The 17412-nt window shown below is 43.3% G+C and overlaps 7 protein-coding genes across 7 annotated transcripts; 2 read left to right on the top strand and 5 right to left on the bottom strand.

Annotated features, from left to right (window-relative positions):
- Window positions 1-991: 991 nt before the first annotated feature.
- BX661DRAFT_189278 (trypsin-like cysteine/serine peptidase domain-containing protein) lies at window positions 992-2487 on the bottom strand. The gene has a single exon (XM_051537548.1). It carries the CDS (start codon window positions 2060-2062, stop codon window positions 1091-1093), a length of 972 nt encoding a protein of 323 aa, XP_051388686.1. The 5' UTR covers window positions 2063-2487; the 3' UTR covers window positions 992-1090.
- Window positions 2488-4309: 1822 nt separating this feature from the next.
- On the top strand, window positions 4310-5935 carry BX661DRAFT_189274 (carbonyl reductase [NADPH] 1-like protein; the record flags this gene model as incomplete). Its single annotated transcript, XM_051537547.1, has 2 exons — window positions 4310-5629; window positions 5916-5935. The coding sequence occupies exons 1-2, from the start codon at window positions 4807-4809 to the stop codon at window positions 5933-5935; spliced, it is 843 nt and encodes a 280-aa protein (XP_051388685.1). The 5' UTR covers window positions 4310-4806.
- A 3-nt stretch (window positions 5936-5938) lies between these two features.
- On the bottom strand, window positions 5939-6550 carry BX661DRAFT_189273 (uncharacterized protein). Its single transcript, XM_051537546.1, has 2 exons — window positions 6166-6550; window positions 5939-6085 (listed from the first exon to the last, which is right to left on the bottom strand). The coding sequence occupies exons 1-2, from the start codon at window positions 6378-6380 to the stop codon at window positions 6004-6006; spliced, it is 297 nt and encodes a 98-aa protein (XP_051388684.1). The 5' UTR covers window positions 6381-6550; the 3' UTR covers window positions 5939-6003.
- Window positions 6551-6764: 214 nt separating this feature from the next.
- On the top strand, window positions 6765-7529 carry BX661DRAFT_189271 (30S ribosomal protein S4). The gene has a single exon (XM_051537545.1). It carries the CDS (start codon window positions 6892-6894, stop codon window positions 7438-7440), a length of 549 nt encoding a protein of 182 aa, XP_051388683.1. The 5' UTR covers window positions 6765-6891; the 3' UTR covers window positions 7441-7529.
- Window positions 7530-10002: 2473 nt separating this feature from the next.
- On the bottom strand, window positions 10003-10372 carry BX661DRAFT_189246 (uncharacterized protein; the record flags this gene model as incomplete). The annotated part of the gene is made up of 2 exons (XM_051537544.1): window positions 10225-10372; window positions 10003-10142 (listed from the first exon to the last, which is right to left on the bottom strand). Coding segments are annotated over exons 1-2 (188 nt in total), but the record flags the coding sequence as incomplete, so codon positions are not given.
- Window positions 10373-11389: 1017 nt separating this feature from the next.
- BX661DRAFT_189234 (uncharacterized protein) lies at window positions 11390-11777 on the bottom strand. Its single transcript, XM_051537543.1, has one exon. It carries the CDS (start codon window positions 11613-11615, stop codon window positions 11430-11432), a length of 186 nt encoding a protein of 61 aa, XP_051388681.1. The 5' UTR covers window positions 11616-11777; the 3' UTR covers window positions 11390-11429.
- Window positions 11778-13490: 1713 nt separating this feature from the next.
- BX661DRAFT_189228 (uncharacterized protein) lies at window positions 13491-14652 on the bottom strand. The gene is made up of 3 exons (XM_051537542.1): window positions 14540-14652; window positions 13977-14248; window positions 13491-13914 (listed from the first exon to the last, which is right to left on the bottom strand). Exons 1-2 carry the CDS (start codon window positions 14560-14562, stop codon window positions 14014-14016), a joined length of 258 nt encoding a protein of 85 aa, XP_051388680.1. The 5' UTR covers window positions 14563-14652; the 3' UTR covers window positions 13491-13914; window positions 13977-14013.
- Window positions 14653-17412: the final 2760 nt, after the last annotated feature.

Below are 17412 nucleotides of genomic sequence, written 5' to 3'. Positions count from 1 at the left end.
CGAGGAGCATGCCGCGCGACCCTGAGATCTACGCCGGCGAATACACGTTTGTGCCACCGACGTCGCCAGCATCTGCGGCCCTGGGCTCGGTCGTGTCTCCGGCCGGCACAGTCACCACGCTGGACGCACAGTCGCAGTCGCAGTTGGATCTCGGGTCGAATGACGGCAGCAGCCGCCTGCGGCGAAAACACCATCGGCGGGCGTCATCGGGCCTAGTTGGGTTTATTCTGCGTGGCTTCCGGTCCAGCACGCCGTCGTCGCCGTCGCCCTCGGTGTCGCCGCGGCTGGGCACCGGGTCGCTGCCCACGACGCCGCAGGTCACCGGTGGCTCCTCAGCCATCGGGCGGCTTGGCAGACACATGCGCAGCGCCAGCAGCAGCGCAATGGTGGGGCGCACGGTGGGCCGCGGCCAGCTGGAAAACGAGCCCGAACTGCCGACCCTGCGCGTGTCAGGGCCGCAGGAGTCGAGCAACAGTCAAGCGACGCACATTGTGCGCAGGCACCCGGACGACCAATTGAGCGACACTGTTATGGTTATGCACCCGCTTTCGAGCGCTGTAAATGGCGGCCCGCTGCATCCGACGTCGAACGCATTGCCGCGGCCGTTGAGGTTGCACAGCTCGCCCTTTGAGGGTAATGTTGGCGACAATAACCGCAGCAGCGTGTCTCTGGCATTGGCTCCGTCTCAGTCCCCGACTCAGACTCAGGTTCAGATTCAGACTCAGTCTCAGGCTCAGAATGCGCCCATAGCAAATGGGTCATGTAGCCGCAACGGCATTGTCAAGAGTCCGGTTCTCAGAAGGCGTCCTCCCACGAGCGCATCCCATCGATAGGGAACCTCTGTTTTGGTGTTATTCCTAACAAGCAGTGCTATTTCTTAGAATAACAAGCAATGCTTGGTGAATCCAATTGTAGATTGACTTTCTCCCACTGAGGAACAGAACAACAACAACCCTAAGATAAAAATAAATGAAGAATAAGCCAAAAAAGATCAAAAAAGAGTTTGAAATCACCAAAAATGAAGAAAAAATGAAGTGCTTTATTATACCCTAACAAAAGAAAGAATGAAAGAAAAAAGGAACATAGGGTTTTAAAAGACAATAGCAGCAGCAATGGCAGCCACCAGGGCGCCTCCGCCAACAATCACGCTTCTTGACGCAGCGCTCTTACTCTGTGAAGAACTAGCATCCCCAGTGTCCTCCTCACCCTGGCCATAAAAGAACGACGCAGGTCTGCCAGAATTTGCAGTGATAAAGCTCATAAAGTAGTTAATATGAGTGTAAAACGCAATACCATTGGCAGTCGCACATGTGGCTGCGGTGGGGTCCTTGAGATCAACGCCGGCACTAGTCAATCCAACCAAGTATGTTTTTCCATCATCCGCAGTGATAATAGCGGGGGAGCCAGAGTCGCCCTGGCATGAGTCTTTTCCGGGAGTCAGCGAGTTGACACTGCAGATTTCAGGCCCGTCAGAGTTGACAAAACTGCCCTCAGCCTTTTTGCACGTGGCGGCGCCGCCGACCATGATGTCAACGGCCATCAGTGTGGCAGGCAATTTAATTGACGTGTCCACAGTCTTACCCCACCCCATCGTAGTCAGCACCGTGCTCTCAGGCACTTTGCCCGTGTACACGGGCAAAATATTGAATCCCGATTTTAGCTGGGAAATCTGGATCAACGCAATGTCATTGGCGTACGTCAATGGGTTATAGTTGGGGTGCAAGGAGATATTGCGCGCTGTCGTGCAGGACATCTCCGAGACATTCGGCGACCCATAGCAGACCGCGACACTGGTTGAGGAGTATACGGTGTTGGTGTCTGCGTTATGCATGCAGTGGCCGGCGGTGACTACGAGGTCGTCGGCGAGGAGGGTGCCGCCGCAGAGGTAGTCTGAGGTGCCGCTTTTGATGTTTAGACGCACGGCAAAGTTGTATTTTGTCGTTGTTATTGCTGTGCCACCAACTATGCGTTTATTGAGGCTGAGGGGTTCGATGCCGTGGACTGCAGGGGCTGTGCTGAGAAGACCTGTGGTGGCCAGGAGAAGGAGCGATGAGAACTTCATTATACTGTTTCTTTTGTGTGCTGGTCTCTGGTCTGAATGGATGGCTGATAGATGGTTTGGAGAGATAGATGTATACCGGGAGTTTGGAAAGGGGGAGATATGTTTTCAAATAACAAAAGATATCGAAAAAAACAAGACGAGACGGGAGGGTGAGAAAAAAAGAAAGAGAGACTGGTTGGAACAGTAATACAAAAGTGTAATAATGTATATAGAAATATAAAAGAAAGTTAAATAAAAAACTGAATTGGAAAAAAGAGAGAACTAAATAAGAATAAAAAGCTGAGATGTTACCAGAAAAACAAAATGCAAAAGCAGAAAAAAGAGAGAGGCTGAATTTTCTTTATATGAAAGCAAATGAAAAAGGAATCCTCAAAACGTCAGATTTTTCTTACATTTCTTTCACACCTCCCCTCTCCCCCTTTTTATTTTTGTAATTTATTCTCGTCTAAAACTATTCCATTTTTCTATTTGCTCACAAAGTACAAAGAAGAAATCTATAATTATATCCGCAAGCCAAGGAAATTTTTTCCACTTTTTTCCGTGCCTACACAACAACAACAAAAAAATCATAATAACATTTAGCAGAAAGTGGAAAAAAAACCAAATTTTGTCGACAAAATAGTGCGAGATGGAAGAGGAGCAGCAGCAGCAATTTAGGCATACATACGTGCCAAATGTCATTTTTTTAATTTTCGCATTGTTGTTATTTTTCAAAATGAAAACGGCACTGATATATTTGTTGTATCGCGCGGCATAGCAAAAACAACAGAGCACTTGGGTGGCTGCTGGATGGATGGATGGATCACACGCAGGGCATGCCCACACTAAAAAATAAATGAACCACTGAAGAATTCAGGGTTGGTTGGGTAAGTGGTCTTTTGGAACACGGAACACGGAGCACGGAACTGGTTAACTGTTGTTGATTTTTCAGCCAGTGAAATAAACGATTGGATTATCAATTGCTGTGGTCTCTTCAGTGCGCTGGGTTTTCCTGCTGCTATCTCGCTGAAGAACGATTAAATCAAGCAGACTAAAAACAGAAACAAGCAGTATAGAGCACCCTCGTTTTTCATGTGTGGAGACCTGACTGATGTGTGTAATCCAGCAGTAACGCGGTGGGGCGCCACTGGAAGATAAGGCGGCTTCTCTATTTTTTATTTGTGAAACTTCCAAATGGACGTTTCGATCATATCACCTGTCCCTTTATCAGTTTTCATTTTTCATGTTTTCATTTTCCTGATTATACTAGTTTCAAAAAGGTGTGATTTAATCAAGCGATTTAGCCTATTGAAAAAACCTGGATCTATCGTATTTGCATTTGTTGGGACTGCTGTTTTATTTTTTTCTGTTGCAGCTGACTGCCACAGCATAAGGCGATCTAAATGTTTTCTTGGATTATCGGTTTGTCGGACGTAAAACACTGCTCAATCATAAAAACATCCAACAAAAAGAAAAACGGATAGATGGATGGACGGAAAACAGGAATGTAATGTGCATGGGTGGATATTTGGGACAGTGGGTGGATGCACGGTCAATGTTTTTTCTTCACTCTTTTGAGCCGAATTCTACTATTGCGTTTAGACGGCCAGCAGCTTCCTCCTTCCCCTTCGTTTCAGCCCAAAAGAATGAGCGGGTATCGGCTATGGTTCAATTGATTTGTTGCAGTTATTTGTCTTTTGGGCAGCTGAACAAAAAAGTTATCAAAGTCTCGGGCGTCGAGCGTTCAATGATGTAAAAAAACAAAAGTGGATTCGGCCATGCGCCCACAAAAAAGCCTATTCCACTTGAGTCTGGAACACTTTGTCCCTCATTCCTCATTCCTCATTCCTCATCCCCGATCCCTCATCCCTCATCCCTCATCCCTCATCCCTCATCCTCATTCCTCCATCCCTCATCCCTCATCCCTTGTATCTCCATTTCCCTGCTTCTTATTATTTATGCTTTTTAATCAAGCTTACAGTCTTGGCTGACGGCACAAAACGCATTCAGCCATCGAGTAAAGTTTATTTAGCCATCCATCCATCCATCCGTCCATCCTCAGCTGTTTTGGTATTGCTTTGTTTTACAAAGACATCCCTTGGGCTCCCCTAGCATATTAAAAAAGCATATAAGGACAGGTAGTGCGCATACAGCGACATTCTTTTTATGTTCTTTTAGTTCAGAAAAGAACAAGATATAAAATATTGAGCGTAAAAGAGAATCATACCACCTTTTTCATATATTTTTATCCAGTGGTTCTCGCTCTCGTCTCGTTCTCGCTCTCGCTCTCGTTCTTTTTCTTTTGCCTTTTGGCTATCGCCCCTTCACTTTCCCTATCCTTTCCGTCCCTTCCATTTCTCCCCCAAATCCTTGTAACCCGCGTCCTATCGGAAGAGAAAATTTATTTTATTTGCTTCTTTTCGATTTCTTTCATTCTTTTTTGAATAATATACCTGGCCAAAGAGCATAAACTTCCAAACTACAGACTGAGCGCCTTTTGTTTTCCTTCTATTCAATTCTATTTTTGCAATTCTATTTCTACTTATAATTCTGCTTCCGCTCAGCGCTCTGGCCAATTCGCAGCTCTGGTTTCTCGCAATTCAGCTCAGCGCGTACATTATTTCCTTCAAAGAATTTCGCGGCCGACATAATTTTTTACTGCTTTGGCCTGGCCGGTATTACATGCATCGCGGAACAAACACGGCCCTCTCGCGACATACTCCATTTTCCACACAGTCTCTCCACCGGCTCTGACTCCCTCGCGCATGAGCGATGACAGACGGCTGGTCGCAGTCGTCACCGGGGCCAACCGCGGCATCGGCAAAGCAATCGTGCGGCGGCTGCTGCTGCAGACCAGCAAGCCGCTGATCGTGTACCTGACGGCGCGCAATGTCGACCGCGGCCAGGCGGCCTTCGACGAGCTGCGGCACGAGCAGCTCAAGGCCGAGCCGCAGCTGAGCAACGAGCTGCGCTTCCACCAGCTGGACGTGGCCGACGTTGACAGCATCCAACCCTTCATCGACTACCTGCGTCTGATGCACGGCGCGCAGGGCGTTGACGTGCTGATTAACAACGCCGGCGGCGTGGTACGCGACAGCAGCGGCGTAGTGCGCAGGTGCGACGCCGACACGGCGTACAGGACGGTGCACATGAACTACTTCACTGCTGTCAGTGTCACGTCTTTGATGCTGCCACTGATGCGGCCGCGCAGCCGCGTGGTGTTTATGGTGACGGCGCTGGCGCACCTGGGCATTTTCTCGGGTGACCTGCCCAAAGTGCTGGCGTCGGACGACCTCAGCCTGCAGGGGCTGCACATTATCGAGAACGGCTTTGTGTCGTCAGTCGGCAAGGGCACCTTCAGCGCCTACGGATTTCCGCCAATGCCGTTCGCCGTGGCCAAGGCCGGCCTGATTGCCTACGCGCGCATGCTGGCGCGCATCTTTGCACGCGATCCTCGCGGCCTGATCTTTGCTGCTGTGTGCCCCGGCTACGTCAGAACCGACATGACCGGCCCATACGCGCCGCTGACGCCGGACCAGGGCGCCGAGACGCCGGTGTACGTGGCGCTGGCCGACGACGAGAAGCGCTGTACCGCCACAACGGCGGCCTGTGGAAGCACAAAAAGCCGTTGAAATGGTAGCGCTGGCTGAGCCAATCTTTTCCTTTCTTTTTATTTTGCGCGCTCACTCTCTCACACTCACTCACTTCTCACTCACTCACTCACGCATACTTACATATCCACAACCCCCTTTTTATTTCAATTCATTTATTTGCTTTTTCCAGCTTGTTACATATATAAATATAAATATTCTGTCCATTTCCCATGTACTTGGGGGCAAAGCCCATACGCAGTGCTTCGACCTCACTCTCCAAGCAAAAAAATGTATACAATGAAACTATCGTGTAAATATATATTTTTTAGTCATATATGGAATGAATATAATAGAAAGAAAACAAAATTTTTACTTGAACCGCTTCTGGGCAGTCCACTTTGCGCATTTCCTGGACAACACGCGGCCCTTCTTATTGCGCACAATCGACGAGCTCTCCTTGCCATTCTTGCCCTTGACACGTCGAGTAACCTTGAGGTTCTTCTTCTCCTCCTCATTGCCAATCATATTGACATCTTGGTACCACCCTCGATGGAAATCTTGTTCTTTGCCTTGATTGCCGCTGCCTCTTCATCATCGCCGGCAGCCAGAATGTCAACAGTGCCGGTGGTCACTCTTTGCTTCTCGGCCAACCGCTGGATGCGTGCTGCCTCGACAGGGCCAAACACTTTTTCGCGCATAACATTGCGGTTCCTAATCATGGACTTTGAACGAGCAGACCTTCCCATTGTAAAAAATCTATAATATAATATAATGTGTGTGTATGAATATTAAACAAGAAAAGACAAACAAAAAGAGCGAAAGAAAGGTTGATAATTATTATATAAATAAAATGAGTGGAAAGGGAAAAGAACTGAAAGCAGAAAAAGTAGAGAAAAAATAAATAAATTATGATCTGATGGTTGTTGCTGTACACTAGCAATAAAAAAAACTGACTGTAACATGGCTCACTGCTAAATTATATTTTTTCTTTTCTTTTGCTAGCGATTTGATTATTTTTCTGGTGATCGTAATCGAAGAAAAAAAATACACGCGATGAAAAAATAATGGAAAAAAGGTTATGAGTTGTATTTTTTAATCGGCTGTATTTGCTTCACTCTTCAATTTGCTTTCATTAATTAAGCTTTTCTCATTTCCGCTGCTAAATCGAAATTCCTTTATAATTTATACTTCTTTTTTTCAGCAACAAGCCCAACCTTTAATTCACACGCTCGACTTTTTTTATCTACTTTTACTATAATGGTCAGACAGCTGAAATTCCACGAGAAGAAGCTTCTCCGCAAGGTCGATTTTTTCGAGTGGAAAAACGAGCACAATGTGCGTGAAATCGAAGTTATCCGGCGCTACAACCTCTCCAAGCGCGAAGAGTACCACAAGTACAGTGCGCTCGTGCGACTGACCCAAAAGCTCGTCCACACTATTTCAAGGCTCGACCCGCGCGACCCCAAGAGACTGGCCAGCGAAGAGGCCCTTTTGGAGAAACTCTATAGTATTGGCATTATTTCGTCGCGCAAAAATATGTCGCAGATTGATAAGCTTTCGGTGTCGGCTTTTTGCCGTCGCAGGCTGCCGCTTATTATGTGCCGATTGAAGATGGCCGAGTATGTCTCTGAGGCTGTGCGGTTAATCGAACAGGGTCATGTGAGAGTTGGGCCTGATACTATTACGGATCCTGCATTTTTGGTTACTCGCAATATGGAGGACTTTGTCACTTGGGTCGACACATCCAAGATCAAGCGCAAGATTCTCAAGTACAACGACAAGCTGGATGATTTTGATCTGCTCTAACCATGTTGGCGTCGTTGCCCGTTTACAATACTTTGTCATGGTTTTTATGACTTAAATTTTATACATAAACAATTACTCTATACTCACCATCTTTTTGTGCGCAAATCCGACACAACACCTGTAACTTATATTGAAAAGAACATCACAACTCCAGAGAGAAAATAGATACATTGTGCTATGATGAAAATTGAATATTATTTTGAAACGAATTAAATGAAAAATTAGAAAGCAATGAACACATATCAAACTAAGCCTCTTGTGGGGACCAATTATAATAGAGGTTTTAAATTTATGCTTTGATAAAATGACAAATGTCCTCTGTCAGCTCCTGCCAGCCGCGCCTCATATCCAGGTTCCAGCTTTTTTGTCCTGATAGTGGGCATCCACGCACTTTTTAAGTTCCTCCAATATGTAATATGTTGGTGCTGGATACACCTGGAGTCTGTTGACCATCTCGGCCAAGTGATCTTGCAGCTGGGTCTTAAAGATCCCAGTGGAAGCTCTCTCGTGCTCATAATTTTATGCTCCTGTCGTGGACACATGAAATATGTGGCTCTGTGTCTCAATTGGTCTGACAGCCAGGCAACGGAGCATAGACGCATCTCTGGTTCAGTATATGCCTTGGAGAAGCTTGTTTTTTTGCAACAGTGAATGGTGGGGTCTCTATGCTCCCAAAAGAAACAATATAAGCTCAAAACCAATGCGCAAGGAAAAAGAACAATGCCAATTGGGAATTAATCCGTAAATATAATTATTTCTTGTTTCCATATTTCAGCCAACCAAATGCAAGCACTAAAATTAGCTCGAAAGCTTATTGTTTATAATAAAAATATTATTCATTTTTTTGCGCAATCTATCGTAACAAATTTTCACCTTTGCAACTTTCCACCTTTGCTTTCTACTTTTAATATTTGCTTTTTTCCTCAATTCGCACCATTTCGTTCAATTTGTTTTTTATTCACTTTTTATTACTTTTACCATACCTCAGTGCTTATCACATACCACGCCTCTCTCACCGTCACTCTCACACCACTCTCTCAATGATGTCTGAGCTAGCTCCTCTGAATAAGACCCCGCCGAATCAAACAGGCGTAAGTACTTGAATATAAACAAATCATTATTATATTGATGAATTGTTTGTTGTTTATTTTGCGTGCGTATAAAACTAATTCGGTCACTATTTTAAACATTTTGTTTATTTTTATTAGAAGAGCAAGACGGGCGGCACTATCCAAACGCCCCAAAAATCAAAAAAGGAGGAACTGCCGCCCGGGGAATCGGAGCCCCCCGAAGTACGTGATAGGCGCCGTCAGCGGCTGCTGAAATGCCTCGGCGATAACATAAGAGCAACTATCGTTTAATGCCTTTCTCGAATCACTGGGTGTGAAGGAGCGGTATGACGCTTTATCAAGGATTGGCCTGATCTTTCCTCAGCATAGCCAGGGGTCGCCAGTGGCTGATGGCAATGCATTGTAGCCAATACAGATCGCCCGATTGAGGAGTTCAGCGATTTCCCCGTTGCTGACGTTTCGAAAAGCACTCAGGGAAATTGATGGGGCTGGCTAAGGAAGCTCGTTTGGTCAGATATTTTATCCTCCTCTTGACGCGATGATCGATGCGTTGGTGTCGCAAATAGGTTATTTCGCAGGCAGAACTCCAATCCCAGACTGCAGGCTTAATCTGGGACCATCAGAATAGGTTATACCAAAGACTCCGCAAAGCCAGACATCGCGTTTTACTACAAAGGTTACGCAGAGAACGCTCATTCCATTCATGCTATACTCGAGCTAAGATGGATCCAGATTTCGGTGGACCCATAGAGGATACTCGCGGCCAGCTCGCAGATTACGGTCATTTGCTTAATGATCAGCAGGCAACCCGCACGTTTGCGCCTGTCTTCTACCTCCATGGGCACATCCTGACGCTTCACACATATTATCGTGACAACTGTACATCGTCGAGCTCGGCCAGCTATGCTTCGCACTTCGCAATCAATACTTATATACAGATATCCAATCAAGCCTCAGAAAGCTCTGGTTCCTGCTGACTCTTGAGTCGAAACTTTCGGGCATTTCTGTGATGTCTCGGAGGAATCTGACTCTTTCGTTTTTTCACCAGCAAGCCATGACATGGCAAGGGCGATTCGAAGATCGAAGTCTTATACTCAGTTTCCAAGGATGTCAAGGATGGTGCTGCTCTGTTTTGTATCAAGGAGACAATAGCGCGTTATTCATACATGATTGGGCGCCATGTCCATTTATTCAGGGGGACTTGCAAAGGTCGTGATGCTGTGCTAAAGCTTTCCTGGACCCCAGTCAATCGTTTGCCCGAGGGTGCTGCATACGCCATCCTCAACAAGAGACCAGTCGAAGGTATTCCTGAGATCTTTTCGAGGGCCTGCTCATCAGCAACCTCAATGGATACCGGCTGGAGTTCGTGCTCATGGAGTACTGCGGCCAGTCAATGGCCGAGTATCTGAAAGGCAAGGCCGACGATCAGAAAGACGAGCTGGTTCCTGGCTTTGTCGAGCAGCTGACCCTGTGTCTTGCCCAGGCAAATGACACTGGTGTCCTGCACAGGGACATCTCAGCAGGAATGTGTGCGTCAAAAACAACAAGGTGTATGTCATTGACTGGGGTTGTGCCAAGGTCATTGGCTGGGGCACTGCTGAGGATGCTGCCAGGGACACTGGGCCAACCCAACTCAAACACATTGATGTTGCCAAGCAGTGGGGTTCAATGCGACAACAGTGGGACAGGTGGAGGTGGCCAAGGACCCATTTACAGGGACACCGCTTTTCATGGGAATTCCCATGCTCAGAAGCAGCCCCATCCGGGGAATCCTTGACGACCTGGAGAGTGTTTTCTATGTCGTTATGGACGCAGTGCGCTCAGCTGATACTAAGAGAGATGATGTTCAGGGGTTCAAGTTCTGGACTCTCCATCCCTCGCCATCACAAGATGGGTTTGATCCAAGAGGATGCTGTCTTGCTGGAGGAGTTTGGTGTTAAAAATATTAACCCTAGGCTCAAAGAGCTCATTTGTGTGATGCGCCGGTTTCTGTTTGAACCAGAAAACAAGGTTATGGACCACCGGCTCTGGTGGGACAAGAAATTTGTCCGACGGCCAACTGGGACGCCGCTCCTGAGTTTATGCATCCCAAGGCAATTGAGCTCCTCGAAGGGATAATGGCCAGTTTAAGCGACCAGCTGAGGACGAGATCAATGCTGGGTCATTCAAGAAGCTAGCACTTTAGGTTTTTTGTTTTTTGTTTTTAATAAATCTTTTTACGACCCAAAAAATTAACTGCAAAAGATAAAATTATACATTTTATTCATATTTTCTCCACGTTTAATAAAGATTAAAACTCTTGTCTGTTCCTCTTTTATTTACAGATTCACCAACCCACCGATCACCTTTCGCCGATCACTTTAACTGTAAACAATAAATACTTTTAAACTCGCATCTTGACTAATTTTACTGAAGGCTGATTGCATCCATAATTTTCGATTTTTGTTATTTTGCCAAATGATTTCAATTTAACGTTATTCTTTCTTTATTTTTCCTTTCCTTTCCTTTCTAATTCACAGTTCGCATTTTACAATTTAGTATTTTTTACACACTTTCAATATTCTTTTGCTAGCATAGATGATAACCGGCATTACCTTGCAATTGGCGTCAGAGCAGCACTCGGCACATACCAGGTAGTTTTGCATCTTCTAGGCCAATCACAGTATGAGTTAGATTTCTGCTGCACACGCTGACAAAAACAGTGACATGCCTGGTACGCCAGGACCAATACTTCCAAAAGGGAGTGCAGACAGTGAGGCGGCGTTGGACATTCAGATGCTCTGAATGGGTAATTCTTTGGCACAATTGGCGCTGCATTCAGACAGCTTTAAACTGCGGGATATTGCGTCTGAGTTGCTGCTCGATACGGCTATACAGTGAGAGATGCTGCAGCTGATAGTCGCGTAGGCTCTGGGTAGTTCAGCAGTAGAGGGTGGCCGGTTGAGGATAGTTGTATTTCTGTAAGTGCCGGTGATGACGCCGCAACGGGTCGGCAGGGTGGTTTGGGCCGGTAGCGTTGAGGTGCTGGTGGATGCTATGCGCGCGCCCAGGGAAAAGGAGGCAGCAACGCGGGCAGTCGCTGGAGCTGGGCGCTGTTGATGTCATCCCCGCATGTGTCTGCAAGGATGACCAGGTTCAAATGGGTGTTACAGTTCAGGAGCTATTGGGGCAACCATTTTAATAAGCATTCGCATAATTTGTGCATTACACACTCTCGGCTCTTGTTAGAAAAATAGTTTTATGACACTCGCATCTACTCCCTCCTCTTGGCTTAGAATGAATGGACATATTTACAGCCATTTATTTATTTATTTCTAATATGTATTCTTTACTTAATTGGTTTTATTTATTCTGTTTTATTTTGTTCTGTCCAACTTGGCTTTTATTGAAACAACCTTTTTAGCCTTTACACACAATGTTGCACAGCCAAATAACATGGATGTGAATGTTGAGATTGAGATTCAAGTGACTGCTTTTCTTTTGCATGCCGACTGATAGGCAAAGAAGATTATAGAGTATTAGACCAGGGATTCAATAATATTACCCAAATATGATTGCCCTTTTATAACATGCATGCATACACAAAGATTGCAACACCAAAACACTCAATATTTGAGCTGCTTGCAGAAAAGTCAGTACTGGGCATTAGTGATTATAACGGCTAGTGTGTAAGGCAGGGCAGGGTCGAGGATGGCACACACACACATATATGCGTGTGCCAAACCCGACCTTAATTATACTTTTGATTTTTTTTGTAATAATGCTATGTAAGAGGGGGTGTGAAAAGCACTAGTTGTATAGTGTTATAAAAGTAGGGGTGATTTTATAAAGAGTTTTATTACTAACTTTTATAAAATGTTGCTAACGCCCGCCTTGTCCTATATATGTGCCTTGTCGCCTTTGTTGTGCACATTGCCAATTGTGCACTCCATTGGCAAAAACTAATTCTTCTGCAAGAAGACCGGTATTTTGGCAAGTCAGTGTTGTGGTTTTCGTGTGTGTGCACCCATGCGTGTGCATTGCAAAATGGGGAGCATGTCTAGACATCATTATTATGCCTCCCTAATTTACGCCTGCATAATCCAATTAGTACCCTATCAACCGGCATGCAGATGGAACCTTGTTTTACGATCCTCAACCTCGACATCTACTTCCATGTCTTCAGGCTGTGCAGCATTACATTAACGTTGTTATTTTTGAGCTGCACTAGATTCGATTTTGCAGAGCAGGCTGTATAAATTGGTTATATGCCCATCTCAATCCTAATGAATAGCTCCTAATTGAATGTATCATTAGCTGTACACTCTCCAATATCCCCTGTTTTTCTTAACAAAAAGCTGAAGCATTTTTTTGCTGCGATAGCTTTTTGTTGCAATGGTCTCCAATACCAATCACAATCCCAAGCGAATGTCAATACAGCCACATTGTTTGTATGCCTGCTGTCATCTCTTATTTTATTTTTATTTTTACCAACGCTCTCTTATCAACTAAACAGCAAACTAAGCACAACGCAGATTAAGCTGGACAAGTGCCCAATAGTTGTACATGTATTCTGTGGTGCCCAACACACATTTCAAGCCACTATCTTCCCTTTTCAAGAATCAAGATCGCCATCATGGCCACTATACACATTTCTGTTATTGCTGGCTGACATCAAGGAATACCATGATGTTTACAGCGCTGCCCACACAGCGCTGCCCCCTTTTTTCAGTTAAGTAAGTAATTTTTAAGACTTGAATATATCGATTTAGACCCACATTTTTATAGAGCACGACATATTCGTGTTCGATGGCTGTTGCACATGATTAACTAAAACACAGACTAAATCAGCGGCTGCAAAAGTGCATGCAAACTAAAATTATGCAATTTATTATTCTAGTATTATCTGATTTTTCGAGCGATGTTTACAAAATTCATTCTCTTGGCTTTTTCAGTCTAATTTTTGTAATTGTACTTTTCAATGGAAATTTTGAGTGTGGTATGTACAGTGGTTTTATTTTCTGCCATGATGAGCGGCAAAGACAAAAATTAGCACAGTTAAAAGTAAAGTGCCATTTAAAAATCATCACACAAATGATAGCTGTTTGAAGCTCATAAAGCTTCGAGTGCAAAATGTCGTTGAACGCTCAGAGATATTTGCAACTAGTTGTCATGTCTTTGGGTTTGGTACATGCGCTACTCTTTCTAGCCATGCCCATGTTGTGATTTTGTGAGGAGCCCATCCAGACGCTGGCAATCTGGAGAAGGTATATGGGTAAACCCCGCCCTTCTCCTATTCCGCTGCCTCTGATTTCAGGTCTTAGGCGTGTCGCCAGCCGGATTCATATTGAACAAATGTTCTGTGGGCCCCCGTATATACCACAGTTACGGGTCTTATGGAATGGAACCAGCCCGATTTTTATTAAAAACCATGGGTCTATTTTATCTCCAGGTTTTTGTTGTGTTTTTTTGACACTCATATATACCCCCAGACATGACATTGATGAGACCAGTTGCAGATATCTTACCAAGTGTTTACTAGACACACATTATTTTTTGTGATGTGCGAATGAGCGTGGCTGTGGTAGACGGCAGATATAATATATGGGCTGGTGTAGTGAAATAGATGACGCTGCGCAAAAACTGTTGTATGTGTCTGATCCCCTTCTACAGAAGGTGTGTATTGTGAACCGATAATCCATGTTAAAGTCAAAGTTAATGCTGCTACGTGTGCGCCCGTGTACTGTAGTTGTGATGCCCTAATGTTAGAAAATATGTGTGTATTAGAAAAAAGGTGGTAGTATTTTAGAGGAAGTGGTGGTTGTTGGGAAAGAGATAGAGAACCAACAAATATTTTGGAAAGTGAGTGCCTTTTTTATATGAAATGAGACATGCAAATAGATGGAAAAGGGCAGCAAAAAAGCCCTGCCAGTTGAAAAAATGGAAAAATGAAAATGCAGTGGGTTTCTTTGTGTTCTGCCAGCCTGAAATATTTTTGCACTCTTTTTGTGCACCAAGAGAGTTGCTTTGGGTAATGACACACTCCAAACCTGTCAAAAAATGGCATCTGCATAAGCGTCAGCGCGCACAACAGCAGTGGCAGCAACAGCAACCGGGGCAAGAGTGGTGAATGAAAAGAGCTGCATGTTGAAAATGATGGTTGCTGGTAAATAAAATAAAAATATTTGCAGTTGAGTAAAAAAGAAGCAAGAGTGCCTAAAAACTACCAGCTGAAGATTCGAAAAACCATGTCTTACTTATACATGGGATTTTTGGCAATAATGGAAGCAGCATCCTGTACATGTCATTGCTGGAAATGATTCATCATTTTGTGAACATGCTTTTAAAGCACTGACATCCAATGCTACGCAAATCAGTTTGTGAATTGACTCAAATAATATGCCACAGTTAAGGCACATGGGTTTGCATGTTTCCTTACTGAGATTAATTGATTACGTGCATGGCAAGTAAGCAATGGTAATAGGTTTTATTATAGGTTATTTACATGCCAAGGAGAGCATATAAGAAATGGCTATTAGGCAGCCAAAAATTGATCTTGGAAGAAATAAATATAATCTTTTGATTAATATCATTGGTTGATGGCAACCAACTGATTAATCAGTCTTGGCTGTTTTGCCACACAAACAATAAGTCACACAGTGACCAAAGCAATATGTTCTCTTTTCTTTACCTTTACACAGTGCATAGCGCTTATTTACTAAATATACATGTAAATATTCAGAACAAAATCTGCCCCCCTCCCAAAAAAAATATCATTGCTTGGCTTTCAAAAATGGCCGAATGCATGTTTGTATATTTGAAAATATCAAAATCATTTTCACTTAACATTTTTTCAAGCACATGGAGATATATCTTGCTGCTATTTTTGGCAGTTTGGGCTTATTATATCGCCCAAATACAGGTCTCTTGGTGCAAAAACGTGAGAAAATTATTTTAGGCTGGCACAAAACAAAAAACTTGCTGTATTTTATATTTTCCATCCATTTTCCAAATAATAGCTTTGTTTTAGCTGCCTTTCTCGCCCGTCCATTTGAATGCCAGATTTCATATAAATAGAGTGCCCACTTCCCAAGACATTTCTTTGGTTTCTCATCCCCACCACTATTTTTCACAACACTGCTTACCAAGTACACTTTACGCACCATGTTCATATATGGAATATACCACCAGCAACCGCGGATACCACTTACCTCCTCTTGACTTTTCAACAACCAACCCTTTGCTCGCAAAATCTACAGTCCACATTTTCACTTTCAAAACACAACTTATGCCAGAGGATGTTTGAACACACACTCATTGGCTTTCCACGTTGAATCCTTTTTCGTCATACAACCAGCCCTCATCTTCATATTTTGTATTCTCATTACCCACTCCTCCATTTGCTGCTGACCATCCTCCTTGCTAATTTATTGCCTAAACATAAAAAAAAACAAAAAGAACAACCAAAAAAAGAACAAAAAGATGAGTGTCCATGGACCTTGAAACATTCTAAAATTTCCTTAGGATTTTGTTAAATTTATTATCTACATGGTGGCATAGCAATTGTTACAAGTCTGATCAGCTTGTAATGTTGTGGATGCATGTTACCAAAGTATAATTAAAAAAGGATATTTAGTTTTTTATTATAGTTTATTTATTTCAAGACGAACAATTCCTGACTGCCTGATAGCCGTTTCTTATATGCTTTCATATGCTCTCATATGTTCTCCTCAGCACATAAATAAACTAATAAAAAACTAAATATCCTTTTTTAATTATACTTTTGTAACAATTGTTTTCTTATTTTATTTTTTTAAATATAACAAAAGACATTATTTCTTAATTGCCGTGCGCATAATCAATTAACCTCAGCAAGCCAACATGCAAAGCCATGTGTCTAAACTGTGTGGTGCCCAACACAAATTTCAAGCCACTATCTTTTCTTTTCAAGAATCAAGATGGCCACTATACACATTCCTGTTATTGCTGGCTGACATCAAGGAACACCATGATGTTTACAGCACTGCCCACACAGCACTGCCCCCTTTTTCAGTTAAGTTATTTTTAAGACTTGAATATATCGATTTAGACCCACATTTTTATAGAGCACAACAAACTGTGACATGCAACTCATGACAAAAACAAAAAAACAGGCAATATAAAGGCATAGAGGTAGGAAGCTAAAAATATAGAAAGTGTGGGAAAATCAAACAATACTTTGCCACAACATAACAGTCCCTAAATTATACTCATTACATGTTTCTTTACCACTTTTAAGTTGCTGGGCACTTTGATACACTTGCCGATTCCACTCTAGGCTACACATTCAGTCAACCGCCAATTTCTTATTATTCACTGTGCTTGGCTCATTACTAGAGTCAGCCTTTTTGAGTATATAATAAAAGCTAATATTTTGTATATATTAAAATTTGCTAGATAAAATTAAAAATAAAAACAAATTAAAGTTAGCCTAAAAATATCTAATATGCTGCTCATTGCCTCCAAGATTATTCAAGATACATTTGTAACATTAATTTGCTTTGGGCTCACTGATTACATCTGTTGCGTTATAAATATAAATATATATTGAATAAATAAACTAAAAGAAAGCTAAGGGATGAACAGTGGAGGCTGTTCATATTCATTAGTATTTAGTGCGTGCGTATGAATTCCTGCATATCCAAGTAGGGAATTAACAAGCGATTGATTCATTAATCAATTGCCGGAGACAAGCCGCAATTTCTTGTATCACAGAATGAGACTACAAAAAGAGCTAAAGAGCTTACTATTCGGAATTCACTATATGCGTGAAATAATATAAACATATTTCACACATCTGCAATGTCACGTGACTCAGCCCCCATTTTTGATGTTACAATAAGGGTGCTTAAAAAGCTCCACTTATCTATTTAAAATTATCGGC

Source organism: Kickxella alabastrina (genome assembly GCF_025024165.1).
Source record: "Kickxella alabastrina strain RSA 675 chromosome Unknown BX661scaffold_38, whole genome shotgun sequence".
NCBI classification, from domain to species: Eukaryota; Fungi; Kickxellomycota; class Kickxellomycetes; order Kickxellales; family Kickxellaceae; genus Kickxella; species Kickxella alabastrina.
The sequence above is the reverse complement of the archived record's forward strand: the minus strand, read 5'-3'. Positions and strand labels throughout refer to the sequence as shown.